Genomic DNA, 18881 nt, shown 5'->3' with positions numbered 1-18881 from the left:
ACATACCTCCCAGTGTACAGTAACCATCACGGCCGGTCATACCTCCCAATGTACAGTAACCATCACTGCCTCACATACCTTCCACTGTACATTACCCGTCACACAACGACATGCCTCCCACTGGACAGTACCCATCACGGCCCGACATACCTCCCACCGTACAGTAACCATCAGAGTCTGAGATAACTCACACTGTACAGTAGCCATCACGGCCCGACATACCTCGAAATGTCCAGTAACTGTCACGGCCCGACGTACCTCCCACTGTACAGTAACCATCACGGCCCGACATACCTCCCACTGTACAGTAGCCATCACCGACTGACATACCAGGCACTGTACAACAACCTCCATGGCCGGACATACCTCCCACTGTACAGTATCAATCACGGACCGACATACCCCCCACTGTACAGTAACCATCATGGCCAGACATACTTCCCACTGTACAGTAACCATCACGGCCCGACATACCTCCCACTGTACAGTAACCATCACGGCCGCGACATACCTCCCACTGTACACTAACCATTAAGGATCAGTGGTGGTGGAAGTGCACAGCAATTCAGGCAGCATCCGAGGACAGGCAAAATCGACGTTTCGGGCAAAAGCCCTTCATCAGGAATAAAGGCAGAAAGAGTGAAGTGTGGAGAGATAAGCTAGAGAAGGGTGGGGGTGAATAAAGGCAGAGAGCGTGAAGTGTGCAGAGATAAGCTATAGGAGGGTGGGGGTGGGGAGAGAGTGGCATAGAATACAACCCCCACCCTCCTCCAGCTCATCTCTCCACGCTTCAGGCTCTCTGCCTTTATTCCTGATGAAGGGCTTTTGCCCAAGACGTCGATTTTACTGCTCCTCGGATACTGCCTGAACTGCTGTGCTCTTCCAGCACCACTAATCCAGATTACCCACTGAACCTAACTTCGAACAAGGTAGCACTATTCCATACTAATATGTATGGGGCTATATGTTCTTGGATGTTTAGGAGCTCATAGCCAAATATCTAAAGGATGATAAATTGGGTTGGGGTTCAAAATGGCCACAATGGAGCTAGCTACCAATTTCCAGCCTGTGAACAGACCCACTAGCATGACCATTAAATTCCATCATTAAGATGCTGCCACATGTATTGAGGTCTTCCAGCTTTCATCTCAGAGTTTCTGCATGCATTGTGTTTTGCTCTTGTAACGAAGGTCAAATGATTGGCTTGTGGTGAATGCAAGTCAAAAGTCTAGTTTGTAGATAATACATATGTTGGAAATTTATAATGAGTCAGGGATTTCAAGGCCCATAAATCAATTATATTGTTGACAACTGTGGAGGTGGTGGTTTACTAGATGAATATCTGGAGTTGGTGGGTTGCCTTATGTTGAAAGGTTGGACAAGTTAAGATTGTATTCAACAGATTTTAGAAAAGAGAGCACTTGATTGAAAGATATAAGTGTAGTGATTGTAACAAGGTCAGCCAGGTAGAATATACGAGATCCCTGATTGAGCCAGATAAACAGCCCCAATCAGGGAACTCTGGCTGACATATAAGCAGGAGTGTCAGACACCTTGATATTCTGAGGGCTGGCTCTGAGGAAGCTAAACCACTGTCATGGACTTTCCACATATAAATAAAGAGTAACTTTGAGACGAGAATGTGTGAGAATGGTGTAGTAAGTCGATCAACCATGATATTTCTGAATAGTGGAGGAGGCTTAAGGAAATGAAAGGCCTGTGCTAAATGTGTATATCAAGATCTCTGATGCACAAAGACTTAGACATTGCATTTTAATCTATAAACTGATCTCTAGTTTCTTGTAAAATAAAGCGTACTTCTTTGTGGTGTCTCTACCAAGATGTAACTGCACAAACCTGAATCTGGAACGGACAGAAATTAGCAACTTTAGAAATGTCAGGGAATGTTGCAGTGTAACCAAATGCTGAAGTGAATGAATACAGTCGTCTACTTTGTTCAGCTCTACACATTAAGAGGAAGAATAGGTTCAGCTCTTGGCCTTATGGGTAAAAGTACAATCCAACACATCAGTAAATCACACAGATAGAAGGGTCCATCAACAATTCCCAAATTGCTAGGTTAGCTGACCTCAAAAGTCATGAATTGTGCACTACAATTTTATCAGTTGTCTCTGTCTAAAGAGGAACAAAAATCAACCAAGGTTTCTGCTAATAGCCATCTATGTTTGACAAAATATTTGTGTGAATATTGGGTGGAAACAGGATCAACATGACTCATTATCCTCTAAGGTCTCATTTACCAACACTCACTACCAGTACCGCTGGAACTGGTCAACAGGAGTTGGTACTTTCAGGACAGGAAGTCTGAAAACATTTACTAATCTGATGATAATATTGTTTAACACTTCAGAAATACCTCAATATCAGAAATAGCTTTAGCTTTTATTTTTGTTTTGCTGCAAAATTATGTGCCATTCTCACCCCTTGTTTTCTTCAAGATTTCTCACGTCAGATTCAGTCAAGAAATTAAAGACCTTGAATTATTGTTGTGCAGTAAATGCCTAGCAACTGTCTGCCTATTGTTTTACCAGCAGGGATAAATATCAAAGAAAATGACAGAGTAATAACAGGAAATGGATTATCGGATTATTAATCATTGGAACACTAAATCTTCCACCTTGCTTCCATTCTGAGATTATTCTCAATGGCCTGCTACAGTGTTACAATAAAGACACACCACAAGCTGAATGGACTGCATCTCATCTTTCAATCTCAGAATTCAACAGATTTCTGCAAAAAATTAAGTTCAACAATGTTAGATTATAAACTCTATCTTAGCACTTAAGGCTTTAGGCACAGTGCTGTATGTACTGTATCACTCTATGAGTGGGCTATGATGAGATGTGTGGAGAAGGGTTAGTATCGTGATGATTATCTCCAAATTGGGAGCAACTCACTGCCTCTTTTATGTATCTGTCAAATGGGAGGCAAGTTTTTTTTTGCTAGACACATAGCTACCAATTAAACTGGATTATTTTGTTATCATAGAGACATACAGCATGGAAACAGACCCTTCGGTCCAATCCGTCCATGCTGACCAGATATCCCAACCAAATCTAGTCTCACATGCCAGCACCCAGCCCATATCCCTCCAAACTGTTCCTATTCATATACCCATCCAAATGTTTCTTAAAATGTTGCAATTGTACCACTTCTCAGCCCATTGGCCCATCGGTCTAGATCCTGTTGTAATCTGAGGTAACCTTCTTTGCTGTCACTACACCTCCAATTTTGGTGTCATCTGCAAACTTACTGACTGTACCTCTTATGCTCGCATCCAAATCATTTATATAAATGACAAAAAGTAGATGACCCAGCACCAATCCTTGTGGTACTCCACTGGTCACAGGCCTCCAGTCTGAAAAACAACCCTCCACTACTACCCTCTGTCTTCTACCTTTGAGCCAGTTCTGTATCCAATTGTCTAGTTCTCCTTGTATTCCTCGAGATCTAACCTTGCTAATCAGTCTCCCATGGGGAACCTTGTCAAACGCCTTTCTGAAGTCCATATAGATCACATCTACTGCTCTGCCCTCATCAATCCCCTTTGTTACTTCCTCAAAAAACTCCATCAAGTTTGTGAGACATGATTTCCCACGCACAAAGCCACGTTGACTATCCCTAATCAGTCTTTGCCTTTCCAAATACAGGATTCCCTCCAACAACTTGCCCACCACCGAGGTCAGGCTCACTGCTCTATACTTCTCTGGCTTGTCCTTACCACCCTTTTTAAACAGCGGTACCACGTTAGCCAACCTCCAGTCTTCCGGCACCTCACCTGTGACTATTGATGATACAAATATCTCAGCAAGAGGCCCAGCAATCACTTCTCTAGCTTCCCACAGAGTTCTAGGGTACACCTGATCAGATCCTGGGGATTTATCCACCACTGGTGCAAAATACTCGTTTAGTATCTCCCCCATTTTCTGCACCTCCACACAAAGGCCGCCTTGCTGATCTTTGAGGGGCCCTATTCTCCCCCTAGTTACCCTTTTGACCTTAATGTATTTGTAAAAATTCTTTGGATTCCTCCTTAATTCCATTTGCCAAAGTTATCTCATGTCTTAAATGTCTTATTAATGCCACAACTCTCATAATTAATATTCAGCTGTCAATTTCACCAGATGTCGAGAATTTTAGCTATCTGATACCAGTTAGGATCTTGGCCACAATCAGCCAGCCTGTCACTCAGGGTGGTCAGAATCAGGATGCTGCCCACATAATTGGGGAGGAGACGAACGTCAAGCAGCCCACCACCTGTTTTGAATCTTTCTGCCTTATTGTGGGCTGCTTCCCTAGGAAAGCAAAAAAAAAGGAGAGCTCTAAAGGGAGATGAAAGCACGTGGCACAGTGATTATTTTGGCACCGGTGGGAAGATGGCCCGAGTGAGGGAATAAGCAGTGCTGAGGGCATGCAGGGTTAATGCTGTCGGGGCTTGGAGTGGGTAAGAGCAAGTAGCAAAGGTGTCGCAGGCAACAGTGAGATTGGCAGAGCACGAGCCTTGCTGGGAGGAGTGTACATAGCAGAGATAAAAAGTGTGTGAGATATAACCGATATGATTGTGGCACTTACACAGATGAAGTGGGGAAGGTCACTGACCTTCCTCCTACATAGCATTTTGGAGGAGTCCATAACAAACACTGTGCTAACCCTAGATGGCAATCTCACACCAAGTTGACATTGTGTGGTCTCATGAGCACTTGTGCCAGTCCCATGGGGTGAGGAAGTCCAGTATCTGAACTACCCCCTTGACCAGGATCTCCGGGCTTCTGCCTGCAAAACGGCCTCCAATTTCTCCTTGCCTGCTATAATAAGGGGCAAATTTCAGGAAGCATGCAGGACAATTCTATCAGACAGTGCTTGTCCAGGTGCATAATAGACTTTAAAAATTAGTGCATCACCAGGGATTGTGGTCAATTCCAAAATAACAAGTGAATGGGAGTTGTTCTAGGAACAGCATGTGGTAAAATGGAGCTAGAATTGGACTAGAGGTGCCTGAGGGGTGTGGTAGATTGTTAAGGAGGCAAGTTTTGAGAAGATAGTGAGATTCAGCTCACAATCTTTCTTCAGTTCTGATAAAAGGTTATCAATCTCAAGTGTTAACTGTTCCTCTCCACAGATGCTGTCTGACCTGCTGAGCAATCCCCAAAATATTTTAATTTCAGGCTTCCCAAGATCTCAGAATTTTTCTTTGGAAACTATTGTTACCAACTTTGTTTTGCTTCTGAAATATAATCAATTGAAGTTGTTTCACGCAAGAACTTGTTAATTTGGTTTAGGGTTTGTGCCACAGACTGTTAGGATGGAGAATTTTTACTTGCAGTTTCCTTTAGTGGCAGTAACTGGTGTTGATCATGTAATTGAGGGAACATGCAAACTGCTTCCTCAGAGAGGCATAGATATCAGCCATGCATAGGTTTTCTAGCCATCTCCCAGAAGTGGTTTGCATGGCAATGCTCTTTCAGGCCTGCTTGCTCTGATTTGAGGCTGTTTATGCAACGTTTGAAGCTAAAGCCTAGGAAGATGATTTTAGAAACAAAAATAAAAAGTGCTGGAAAAGCTCAGGTCTGGCAGCACCTGTGAAGAGTAATCACAGTTAACGTTTCAGGTCTGGTGATCCTTCCTCAGAACTGATTGTGGTTAGAAATATGTTAGTTATATGCAGAAGGTAATTGGGGGTGGGGGAAGAACACGGAGTAAGGAGTAAGCGATGGGTAAGGATAGAGCCCTGAAAAAAAAACAGATCGACAGACAAATGAGTTGGCTAGAAGTGTGAATAGCTGTTAGTGGAAACTGGCGAGGGCAGAATTCAGATGTTCACTTAGAAATGCACTTTACTTGCACTTCCCACAATCTAGTCACTGCACTCACTACTCACAATGTGGTCTCCTCTACACTGGGGAAATGAAGCATAGACTGGACAACCACTTCGCACAACATCTGACCGCAAAATAAAAAGACACCTCAGCTTCCAGTTGCCTGCCCCTTTAACACACCGCCCTGTTCCCTGGCCAACATTCTGTCTCAGGCTTGTTGCAGTGCTCAAGTGAAGCTCAGTGCAAGCTGGAAGGACAAAACTTCATTTTCCACTTCGGGACCCTGCAGCCCTCTGGCCTCGATATCAAATTCAATAACTTTAGGGCTTGAACTCCCCTATGTCCTAGCCCCTACCCCACACACCACACCTTGTTATTCACAGTCTGCCATTACACAGTACCTATTGTTAGACACTAACAGTCTCCATTAGTAGCTATTCACCCTCTCAGCCAGATCATTATCTATTCCTCTGTCTGTCCCACTGTCCTTCTCTCTCTTTGGACTCTATCTGCACCTATTTTGTTTACTCCAACCCCCTGCCCCATCCTATCTTCTGCACATAAACTGACATTTTTCTAACTATCATCAGTTTTGAGGAAGGTTCACCAGCTCAGAAACGTTAACTCCGATTTCTCTTCACAGATGCTGCCAGACCTGCTGGGCTTTTCCAGCAATGTTTTTGTCCCCGATTCACAGCATCCACAGTTTTTTCGGTTTTTAAGATGATTTTAGAAGAGTTTGTCAATTACCTTATGTCAGAAGACATTTCACAGTTGTTTTACATTAATCATATGACTCAGACATCATTATTAAAAGAAGTTCACACATGTCCAAAGATGGCTTCTAACAGATCATGAAGTAGTGCTGGAGTTCCCCTTCTGCAGCTGAGTGGTTTCTGTCCTTAGCCATAATTTTAAAAGTGAAACTGTGATTCATTGAACTTTAGACATGCAACCTGTAATACTCCCATTACTTTTTGATTGGAATAATCTCTCTCATTTGTCCTTAGATCTAGTGGTGCTTCTGCACGACATTTCAAACTATTTCCCTATCAATGCCACATTTGTCATGTGAACAACAACAGAATATTGATGTGAAAGCAAAATACTGCTAATGCCGGATATCAGAAATTAAAACAGAAAGTACTCAAAAAACCTCAGGAGGTTCATCAACACTTGGAGGAGAAGGAGCATTGTGAAGTCACATTGGACTCAAAACATTACCTGTTGTTTGCCAGACTGAGTTTCTATAGCACTTTGTCTTTATTTTATCATAGAATATTGATGTTGGACCTTGTATAGTAGTTATTCCTGACAGTCATTTCACCCTTTGTAATGCATTCAGTCAATGTATTGCAGTGCATTCATTCTATGTCTTAGAATGAATCTCCTATGCTTTTGACATCAATCAGAGCCATATAATGAAACACAATTATAATAACATTAGATGTGACTACTGAAGGTCTCAACTTCTGCAGCTGCCATCAAAAATGTGTAGAAAGCCTCGTAGTATGAATGCATTGATGATAATCTGACTGAAGTGTTTAAAGTAGTCATCTCCCTTCCCCTGAAACTTCTGGCTTTGTCTCAGCTTCCTCAGCAGGTAGATCACCTTAAACTCTGACTTCTTCACCAGATGCGGACACCAACATGAACCCTACGAATGTCATTCCTAAATGTTGCAACATTTATCTTTGGCCAATACTAGCCATCATTGTCACTGCTGCCCTAACATCATTCAACATCAGTAGCTTCATGAAAGTTCTGAGCTGAAGCAAACTCTTTGGCAAGGTCAGCACTCAATGGACTATTTAGTTTCCAGCATATGCTGTGACTATTCCAACACATTCCTGCTGAAATGGCAAATTTTGGCCTGAATATGTTGTGAACACTGGTTATCTCCTTTGTTCTTTGATCTGGTATCCGGGTTTGATTCCAGCCTTGAGTGACTGTGTGGTGTTTGCACAGTCTCCCCATGTCTGCGTGGGTTTCCACCAGGTGCTCCGGTTTCCTCCCATAATCCAAAGATGTGCAGGTTAGGTGAATTGGCCATGTTAAATTGCCCATAGTGTTCAGGGATATATAGGTTAGGTGCATTAGTCAGGGGTAAATGTAGGTTAATAAGGGAGGGGAACGGGTCTGCGTGGGTTACTCTTCAGAGGGTCAGTGTGGCCATATTGGGCCAAAGGGCCTGTTTCCACACTGTCGGGATTCAATACAAAAAATAATCTTGGTTGTTTTGAACATTGCATTTTGTACAAATTCAATTCAGACAGAAGGCCTCGAATAATAATGTAGCAGCTTGATACTTTTGAAATATTAATGGGAAAGAAGAAAGAAGAAACTGCTAAATGTAAAGACAAGGTCCAATTTCTTATTTCTGGGTGTTGTTTCATTGGTGGTAATTAGTTCTCAGACTTACATTTTTTTTCTCTTCAAATACTGCCTGCGTAAATCTGTGCAAATGACTTTTTTTGTCTCTCATGGGGATATTATCATTTCAGTACAGCTGCTGTAGGCATTGGGATTACAAAAATAATTCAAACAATTTGCAGAGATAAACGCATGTGATTTAATATTGAAATGCAATTTGATGATCCAATACAAGTGACTGCCATTGTCTACAAGCACCATCTACGCTGTCGACTAGACTGATAAAAAGAAATCTATTAACACTTTAAAGGATTGCTTTACTGTATTCATCTACTTACTGTGTGTAATTCAATCACTGACTCATAGAATACAATGATTTCTAGTTCCAGGGAAAAAAATGCCCAGGCTATAAATTTTAAGTAGTACAGATAAAAATGGAGTGCAGAGACTCAGAAATATATTGTCTATAATAAAAGTGCTAAATTCCTTTAATCTTGGCAAGTCAAATGCTACGAATTCCAAAAAGCAGTGACAGGAGCTAAAAGTTTGTTACACTTACAACTCACATACATGAGATTTAACACAAGAAAATAACTTCTCTATGGCATGAAGAAAGAGTGCAGACCAAACAAAAGAATAATATAAAGACAATTGAATTAACTCTTGTTCTTTTGCCACCGGAGGACAAGTGTAAAGAATTGGCTTCTGACCTTTATTCTATCAATGTTGGCTTCCATTTTTAGTTGTTCCACCATCTTTCTGGCTTGTGCTATGCCTGTTGTGTTGTTGCTCGCCATTTGATCTCTATAAAAGAGAAAACAGAATATATGTCAGTATAGTTACAGAATAAGAACATTGTTAAACAATATACACGTTGGTAAGTAACACACAACAATTATTAAGTGGAGACTTTTAAAGTAGAAAGGAGTTACAAATGTAGAACCACAAAAGTCAGTTCTGAGGCCTCAGTTCTTCAATGTTAGGAGACATTTTTCATATTAATTCCAAATCTTTGTTTAATTCAAGGCACATACTCAACCTTTCTCTCTTTGCTATTTTCTTAATTAAGGTGCATGAGATGAATGGGTCAAATATTCAATGTATCAATCACTAAACAATTCAGTGTTTTTACAAATCAAACAGCTGAATTAAATGGCAAAGTACTGGGTTGGCTTTAACAGAGGGGATGACACCGATATAAGATGAAACCAAAAACAGAAATTGCTGAAGAAACTCAGCAATTCTGGAAGCATCTGAGAGTTAATGTTTTGAGTCCAGTGACTCCTCATCTGATGTTTTTATGTATCCCTTCATTTTCTGTTTTTGTTTCAGATCTCCATCATCCGCACTTCTTTGTTTATTATAGGATGGCAAAGTTATTTCCTAGATGATATCAACTTTAGAAAATAACAAATTTCATATTTGTCCTTTCTCTATGAACTTGGAACTGGACTGTACTGTGCTGTAACAGTTCAAATATTTCCATAACTGCTTACTTTAAATTTATTTTTTTCCACACTACTGCGTGAAAACAGGCCATTTGGCTCAACAAGTTCACACCAACCCTCCAAAAGTGTGACCCACCCAGAATCATTCCCCTATCCTGTTACCCTACATTTAGCCTGACTAATGCACCTAACTGAAACATCCCTGGACACGATGGGCAACTTAGCATGACCAATTCACTTAACCGACACATGGTTTGATTGTGGGAGGAAACCGGAGCAGCCAGAGGAAACCCATACGCAGGGAGAATGTGCAAAATCCACACAGGCAGTCGCCTGAGGCTGGAATTGAACCCAGGTCCCTGGTGCTGTGAGGCAGCAGTCCTAACCACTGAGCCACTGTGCCACAGGATCATAGGACAGAAATCATAGTAAGTTCTGTGTCCTATGATCCTGACCCAGTGGCTACCTGGACTATAATCTGGTGTTGTGTGATTTTTAATTTATACTATGAAGAACTGTGACATAGAACTTTTAGTGTTCTCTATTTTTGTATTGAACCTATTTTAATACCTAAGATTTATAACCATGTACTTTATGTCAAAGATGACACCATATGTGGTGTCATTGCACACATTTCACCGTACTCCATAAGACTGAGAGACATATGAACAAAATTAGGCCATTCGGACCATTGCTTATGTTCTGTCATTCAATCATGGCTGATTTTTCAACCCCATTCTCCCGCTTTTGCCCCTTTGATCCCCTTGGCAATCAAGAACTTATCTTTGTTTTAAATATACTCAATGACCTGATCTGCACAGCCTTCCATGGCAATGAATTCCACGGATTCATCACTCTCTGGCTAAATAAGTTTCTCCTTATCTCCATTCTAAAGGGTCTTCCCTGTACTCTTAGGCTATGATCTTGAGTCCTTGTCTCCTACCAATGGAAACATCTTCCCAACATTCACTCTGTCCAGGCTGTTCAGTGTCCTGTAATTTTCAATCAGATCCCCCTCCCCTCATCCTTATAAACTCCATCAAGTATTGTCCCAGAGTGCTCAAACATTCCTTGGGTTCCAACCTAAAATGTCGATTTTCCTGCTCCTCGGATGCTGCCTAACCTGCTGTGCTTTTCCAGCAACACACACTCAACTCTAATCCCCAGCATCTGCAGACCTCACTGTCTCCTCATTCTTGTCTGGACCATTCCATGGCTAATACATCTTTCCTGAGAAATGGGGCCCAAAATTGCTCACAATATTCCAAAAATGTGGTCTGGCCAGAGCCTTATGAAGCCTCAGAAGTACATGCTTGCTTTTATATTCTAGTCCCCTCAAGGACGGCACGGTGGCTCAGTGGTTAGCACTGCCACCTCACAGCGCCAAGGATCCAGATTTGATTTCAGCCTCAGATGACTGTCTGTGTGGAGTTTGCACATTCTCCACATGTCCGTGTGAGTTTCCTCTAGGTGCTCCAGTTTCCTCCCACAATCCAAAGATGTGCAGGTTAGGTAAATTAGCCATGTTAAATTGCCAATCTTCATAGTGTTCAGGGATGTATCGGTTAGGTGCATTAGTTAGGGGTAAATGTAGAGTAGTAGGGGAATGGGTCTGGGTGGGTTACTCTTTGGAGGGTCGGTGTAGACTTGTTGGGCCAAAGGGCCTTTTTCCACAGCGTAGGGATTCTAGGATGAATGACAACATTGTATTTGCCTTCCTAACTACTGACTCAACCTACAAGTTTGCCTTAAAAGAATCCTGAATTAGGACTCCCAAGTCCCTTTGCACTTCAGATTTCTGAATTTTCTCCCCAATTAGAAAATAGTCAATGCCTCTATTCTCCCTACAAAAGTGCACAAACTCTCACTTTCCCACATGGTAGTCCATCTGATACTTCTTTGCCCACTCTTTTAACCTGTCTAAATCTTTCTGCAGCCTGCCCACCTCCTCAATATTATCTGCTTCGCTACCGAAGCTTTGTATCATCTGCAAACTTAGCCCTCAGTTCCATCATCTAGATCATTAATGCATAAAGTGAAAAGTTGTGGTCCCAACACTGAGCTTTCCGGAACACCACTAGCTACCGGCTTCCATCCTGAGAAGGACCCTATTATTCCCACTCTCTGCTTTCTGCCAGATGCCAAGCTTCTATCCATGCTAGTACCTTGTCTCTAATACTATAGGTCTCCATCTTACTTTACAGCCTCCTGTGCGGCACCTTGTTAAAGGCTTTCTGGAATCCAGAAAGATGTCATCCATTGGCTCTCGTTGGTCTAACCTGCTCAAACAATTCTAACAGATTTGTCAGGCATGACCTCCCCCTGGGGGAAACCATGCTGACTTTGCCCTGTTTTAACCATGCGCTTCCAAGCATTCAGAAATCTCATCCTTCACAATGGACTCCAAAATTTAACCAACAACTGAGGTCAGGCTAATTGGCCAATAATTTCCCGTCTTTTGCCTTACTCCTTTCTTAAATGGGGAGGCGGGGGGGTTTAGATCAGCAATTTTCCAGTCCTCTGGTTCAGTGCTGAATGTGCTTTGACTGTGACTGGACGGCCTTGATTAATAGGGAAGAGTAACTTCTTAACAAATATTTTGTGCTGGCAAGACCACTAAAGCTAAGAAAACCTGAAACAAAGCTAATGGTGAGTACTCTTCATTTTTTTTTATGTCCTTGCATTATGGCTTACAGTACTGTCTAAGGTATATTCTTCATCTAAGGCTGTTCATCACAAACTCATCTTCAAAAGTAATAAATTAAAGCCTTTTATTGTTTTGGAATAGGTGATGCAATGTAAAATTAAATACATTGCATTTCATTTATATTGATAAATTTTTGCTTGAGTGTAATTTTACTTCTTGATTTGATTCTAACATGCAATACTCTAAGAATCCCTCAGAGAAACTATTTTGTGCAGCTGACTTGACCTGAAACATAAATTTAGTGCAGTGATAAGAGTTTTGGAAAATTGTTTTGGGATCTGTTGAGTCTTCTGGGTCATTTAAAACGTTAAGCATTAATCAATGTTTTCAAACAAAAAGACATCTCCAACTGTGCTCCAACTGAGAAAATCTGGAAGTTGTACTATGTTCTTAATGCAAGTCATCTCATATCCCTTGAATTCCGAATCACCATAGGGAAAACCATTTCCGAGCTGAAGAGAGCATAAACAAGTCAAACAGGCCAGATCAGGCCAAACAGACCAGTTAATCTCCAACAAATTCTGGGCCATAAAACTTTCAAGTACCGAGCTCTGTGATAACATTTCTGCTGTAAGACACACTTTTGGAATAGTTTTTTGACATTTAGGAATAAATGAGTAGCTTAAACAAACCTACTTCACATAAAGGGTAGTAATACTTCCCCTGGAAGGCTATTCAAGCAAATACTCTGACAAATATTTGACCAGTTACAATTAAAAGTACCTTGAGCCAGAATGTTGACCATGATTCCTAAACAGATAAGAAGCCATTTCGCTGGTATAAATGCCAGAACAATTCACCAATTAATGGAGTGTTTAATAATAGTTAGTAATAACTGAATAGTACTGAGAAATGCATAATTTGACCTAAATTAGAAAATTGGGCTGGATTTGCCTCTTGGAGATGGGAAGCAACAATCCGGGATGTTTTGGTGTATAAAATGTGCCCCCAGTGGGAAACTGACTAAGTTAAGCCCTTAAATTGGTTTCCTGTCCAACTAAATCTAGAGGAAGGTCCGATTGGTGGTGGGTTTTATACAACAAAAGAACCACCAAAGAAGTTTCTGTTGACATTAGAGAATGCACATGTGCCAATGACTGCCACTGTACCACAGGACCCTAAGATGGCACAGGTGCAATCACAGTACAAGTTAAAATCATATTATTGTCCCCATGATATACATGCAGTTTCCAATGTGCACAAGCACATTGTGCATCATTGCAGATTGATCTCTATGAAGCAGAAGTAGTCACAAGCAACTTTAAAAATGACACCTGCAGGCCACAAACCAAAGGTAATAAAAGATCTCATACTGATTTGATTCCATCTCAACGTGAACTGGAAGTATTTGCTAACATGCTCTTGTGTGCACCAATGCTTGTGGTGAGGGAGGAGAGTTGTAACAGAGATCATACTCAGAAGAGGTTGAACTCAATGATAAGTTCTGGAGGCTGTAACATGCCAAAGCAGAAAATAAGGTATAAACCCTCCAGCTGGCTTGAGTTTCAATGGAACAGAGTAGCTTACAAGGAAGGAAATGTAAGCATGGGAGCAAGATGCTTTATTGAAGTGGTAACAATTGGAAAGTTCAGGTCATTCTTACAAACAGAGCAGAGGTGTCCCACAAAGTGAACACCCAGTCCATGTTTAATTTCACCTATGTCAATAAAGGAAGCCATCAGACTAGAAGCATCGAAGGAGAACGTTTGGTCCAAAGACTAAAGCCAGGTTAGTTTGAAAATGATGAGCAAAGAAAACCTATCTTTGTCAAGAAATCCAAGAGACCATTTTTGACTCTAATAACTGTTTCAGTAGCTGAGGTAGAAACCATTAGAGAGATAAAAATATAAAGTTCTGGGGAAAATGGGCACAGATTGTAAAGACAAAAACACAATTCAAGGACGTTTGCAAGGAAAAAGAGTTGTAGATAGAATGGTAGTTTGCAAAGTCAGTGGGTTAAGGGGTGTTTTTTGTGGAGGGGGCTTGATGACAGCAGACTTAAAAGGAAAAACACCCAACAGAGAGAACCATTAAAAATATCAGTGAATATGGGGATCAAGAGGGTAAGTTGAATGGACAGCAATTTAGCAGGAGTAGGCTTGAGGAAGTAGGAAGTGAAATAAAATGAGCTCATAGCAGTAATGAGAGCACAGCAAGGAGAAACTGCAGAGAAATTAGAAAAGTTGAGAGTTTAGGTTGAAAGCAGATGACAGCCCAAGAGGAAATTTGACTCATTGGACGAGTGCAAAGGAGGGAAGTGCAGAGGAAGTGAAACAGATGGTGACAATCTCAGGAATAAAGAAATCCATCAACTCCTCACATTTGTTGGAGGGGAGGTCGGAAAGGACAGGGGACAGGCTTTTAAAATGAAAGCTCACAGCACAGAAAAAAGCCGTGGTGGCCTTTGCATTCCAGGGACAATTCTGGAATGGTGAAAAGTTCTGTAGTCAAAAGCCAGATCCTGCTATCTTTTATGTGGCCCGAACAAATCTGGCAGTAGATGGGCTAATCAAGCTATCTACTTCCCTTGTGGAATTAAGTGAACAGAAAGGATAACCAGAGCAGAATGAATTGCCAGGGTGAAAGTTAATATCAATTTCCTTAGGGATTGGTAGGATAAATCCCCAGAACCTGATTAGGTGTACTCGAGAACTCTGGGAATCTAAGAAAGTGATTGCTGGTCCCCTTGCTGAGATATTTATGTGATCGATAGTCACAGGTGAAGTGCCAGAAGACTGGAGATTTGCTAACATGGTGCCACTATTTAAGAAGGGTGGTAAGGAAAAGCCAGGGAAATATAGACTGGTGTGCCCGATATCAGTGGTGAGCAAGTTGTTGGAGGGAATCCTGAGGGATAGGGTTTACATGTATTTGGAAAGGCAAGGACTGATTAGGGATGGTCAACAAGGCTTTGTGTGTGGGAAATCATGTCTCACAAACATGATTCAGTTTTTTGAAGTAGTAATGAGAAGATTAATCAGGACAGAGTGGTGCATGTGATCCATATGGACTTAAGTAAGCTATTCAACATGATTCCTCATGGTAGACTGGTTAGTAAGATTAGATCACATTTGGATACAGAATTGGCTCAAAAGGTAGAAGACAGAGGGCAATGGTGGAGGGTGTCTTTCAGACTGGAGGCCTGTGACCAGTGGAGTGCCACAAGGATTGGTGTTGGGTCCTGCTTTTTGTCATTAATATAAAACGATTTGGATGTGAACATCGGAAGTGTAGTTAGTAAGTTTGTAGATGACACCAAAATTGGACGTGTAGTGGACAGTGAAGGAGGTTACCTCAGAGTACAACGGGACCTTGAACAGATCGGTTAATGGGTACAAGGAGTGCCAGATGAAACTTAATTTAGATAAATGTGAGGTGCTGTATTTCAAAAAGGAAAATCAGAGCAGGACTTATACAATTAATGTTAAGACTCTGGGGAGTGTTGTTGAACAAAGAGACCTTGGAGTGCAGGTTCATAGTTCCTTGAAAGTGGAGTCTCAAGTAGATAGGATAATGAAAAAGGTGTTTGATATGCTTTCCTTTATGGTTCAGAGCATTGAGTATACAAGTCGGGAGGTCATGTTGCGGCTGTACAGGACATTAGTTAGGCCACTTCTGGAATATTGTGTGCAATTCTGGTCTCCTTCCTATCAGAAGGATGTTGTGAAACTTGAAAAGGTTCAGAAAGATTTACAAGGATGCTGTGAGGATTGGAGTGTTTGAGCTATACAGAGCAGCTGAATAGGCTGGGGCTGTTTTCCCTGGAGCATCGGAGGCTGAGGGGTAACCTTATAGAGGTTTATAAAATCATGAGGGGCACAGATAGAGTAAATAGACAAGGTTGTTTCCATGGGTTGGGAGAGTCCAGAACTAGGTTTAGGGTGAGGGGGAAAAGATTTAAAAAGTACCTAAGGGCAACTTTTTCCATGTGGAGAGTAGCGAGTGTATGGAATGAGCTGCCGGGGGAAGTGGTGAAGGCTGGTACGATTACAATATTTAGAAGGCATCTGCATGGGTATATGAATAAGAAGGGTTTGGAGGGATATGGGCCAAATGCTGGCAATTGGGACATGTGGTTGGCACAGACAAGTTGGACCGAAGGGTCTGTATCCGTGCTGTACAGCTCTATGACTCTAAACATGGAGGTAAGGGTGTGGTTGAATAAGTTATGATTAAAAGCGAGATAGTTAGGATTCTGGGGATGGATTTTCCCAGAGACGGACACAGGAAGATTGTGGAAGGGGAATTGGGCAGGAACATCATACAAGGAATTGCTCATTTATCCATGTTTGGTCATAAGCTCTGTTTGTTTTATTATTCCCAACATCCATAGAGTTACTTGGTTCCTGTTTTTTTTTGGAACTTTAAGAAACAATTGACCTCTTATTCCACCATGTGCAGCTGTTTCCTCCCTAGCCCCTGATGAATTGCTGCTGTATCACTGTGTAGGATATTTATGTAAATAATTCTTTTCTAATTGACCAACATTTTTTTTTCATTTATGGGATGTGTGTGTCACTGGCGGGGCCAGCATTTATTGGCAATCCCTAGTTGCCCTTGAGAAGATGGTGGTGAGCTGCCTTCTTGAACTACTGCAGTCCACCTACTGTGGGTTGACTCACAATGCCATTAGGGAGGGAATTCCAGGATTTTGACCCAGTGACAGGTCAGGATGGTTCATGGCTTAGAGGAAACTTGAAGGTGGTGCTATTCTATGTATCTGCTGCCCTTGCCTTTCTGGATGGAAGTGGTCATGGGTTTGCAAGGTGCTGTCTGAGGATCTTTGGTGAATTTCTGCAGTGCATCTTGTAGATAGTACACACTGCTGCTACTGAACGTCGGTGGTGGAGGGAGTGGATGCTTGTGGGTGTGATGCCAATCATATATTTTTTGTATTGGATGGTGTCAAGCTTTTTGATTGTTGTTGGAGCTGCACTCATCCAGCCAAGTGGGGAGTATTCAATCACACTCCTGACTTGTGCCTCGTAGACGGTGGACAGGCTTTGAGGAATCGGGACGTGAGTTACTTGCCACAGTATTCCTAGCCTCTGATCTGCTCTTGTAGCGATTGTATTTATATGGTGACTCCAAGAAATACTGTGCAACAATAAACTATTCTTCTTCCTCCTCCTCCTCGCTGCCCTGGCTGCAGCCATTGGCATGGTTGACCACTTTGGCTTGCTCCAGTGTCTCTTCTCCATCACACAGCTGCATGGAACTAACCACTCTTTGTTCCATTCATACCTCCTGTACCGAACTCAGAAGCACCCACAGGGACTTCAATTCCCATTCACGTTCTGTTATGTCTGATGGTCCCAAAGGATTTATCCCTGGCTTCCTCCCATTTCTCACCTGCATTCGGCCAACTGGCAACATCATCCAAAAACACAATATCAGTTTCCAGAAGTATAATGATGACAGCCCTGCTCTGCCACACCACCACTTCTCTCAACTCCTCCACTGACTGCATTTAATTTGGCACTGCTTGTCTAACATCGAGTACTAAGTGAACAGAAATTTCCTCAAAGGTTGAAGCTATTGTCTTCAGTTTCCACTTCAAACTCTATTCCTTAGCTGAATTGATTTTTTTTCCCTGGCACTTTCTGAGGCAGAACCTTACAGTTCACAATCTGGGTGATGCATTTGACCCTGACAGATGCTTCCAACCACATATTTGTGCCATAAATCAAGGCCGCCTATTTCTAGCTACATAGTATCTGACTCTGTAGCCACCTAGCTCAACTTTGGCTGAAGCACTCATCCATGCCTTTGTTATCTCTCGCTTTGACTGTCCCAATGCAATCCAAGTCAACTTTGCACATTCCATCCTCTGTAAACTTGAGGTCATCCAAATCTCTGTTGGCCATTTCTTAACTCACACCAAGTCCTGTTCATCCATCACTTCTGTACTTGCTGACACTAGGTTGGCTCCTAGTTAAGCAACAACATAATTTTAAAGTTCTTATCTATATTTTCATGGCTTTCGTGACCTTGTCCCTTCGTATCAGTTTAAATACTTCCATTCCCACAATTCTGAGATATTTACACACTTCAGTCTGGCCTCTTGAGCATTCCAATATTAAATGCTTCATCATTAGTAACTATTCCAAGGTCCTACATCTGGAATTCCCTCCCTAAAGTTTGCTGCCTTTCTGTCCCCCTTTATGACATTCCCTGACACCAAACTCTTGACCAAGTTTTTGGTTACCTGCCTTAATATCTTATGTAGCTCAGTGACAATTTTATTTGGAAACATCCCTATGAAATGCATGGAGATGTTTTGCTGTATTAAAGGTACTATTTCAATGCAAGTTATTGTTGGCACCATCCTCTCTAGGTAACCATTTGGGCAAGCTTCTTGCAGTAAAATTGAAGTAGACTGATTCGACTGAGGAGCAGAGGAAATCTTTTTTCCATTCCTAATCCATTGCAAAATCTAATGAAGAAGTGCATGCAAATATTTCATTTGTTAGCTTCCACACCTTGTTGCACAAGACTTTTGTAACCAAATCAGAA

The 18881-nt window shown here is 41.8% G+C and overlaps 1 protein-coding gene across 4 annotated transcripts in view; it reads right to left on the bottom strand.

The window, feature by feature from the left end:
* Positions 1 to 18881, bottom strand: part of LOC122553597 (guanine nucleotide-binding protein G(I)/G(S)/G(O) subunit gamma-2) — an 85109-nt gene that overhangs the window by 5778 nt on the left and 60450 nt on the right. For all 4 annotated transcript variants that reach the window (XM_043697640.1, XM_043697638.1, XM_043697637.1 and 1 more), the window contains one exon: positions 8921 to 9014. In XM_043697640.1, the coding sequence (XP_043553575.1) occupies positions 8921 to 9007 (87 nt within the window). In that variant the 5' untranslated portion in view covers positions 9008 to 9014. The remainder of the gene's footprint in view (positions 1 to 8920; positions 9015 to 18881) is intronic.

The sequence above is a fragment of the Chiloscyllium plagiosum genome, chromosome 10 (assembly GCF_004010195.1).
Source record: "Chiloscyllium plagiosum isolate BGI_BamShark_2017 chromosome 10, ASM401019v2, whole genome shotgun sequence".
Lineage (NCBI taxonomy): Eukaryota > Metazoa > Chordata > Chondrichthyes > Orectolobiformes > Hemiscylliidae > Chiloscyllium > Chiloscyllium plagiosum.
This window is presented reverse-complemented; position numbering and strand designations above follow the sequence as displayed.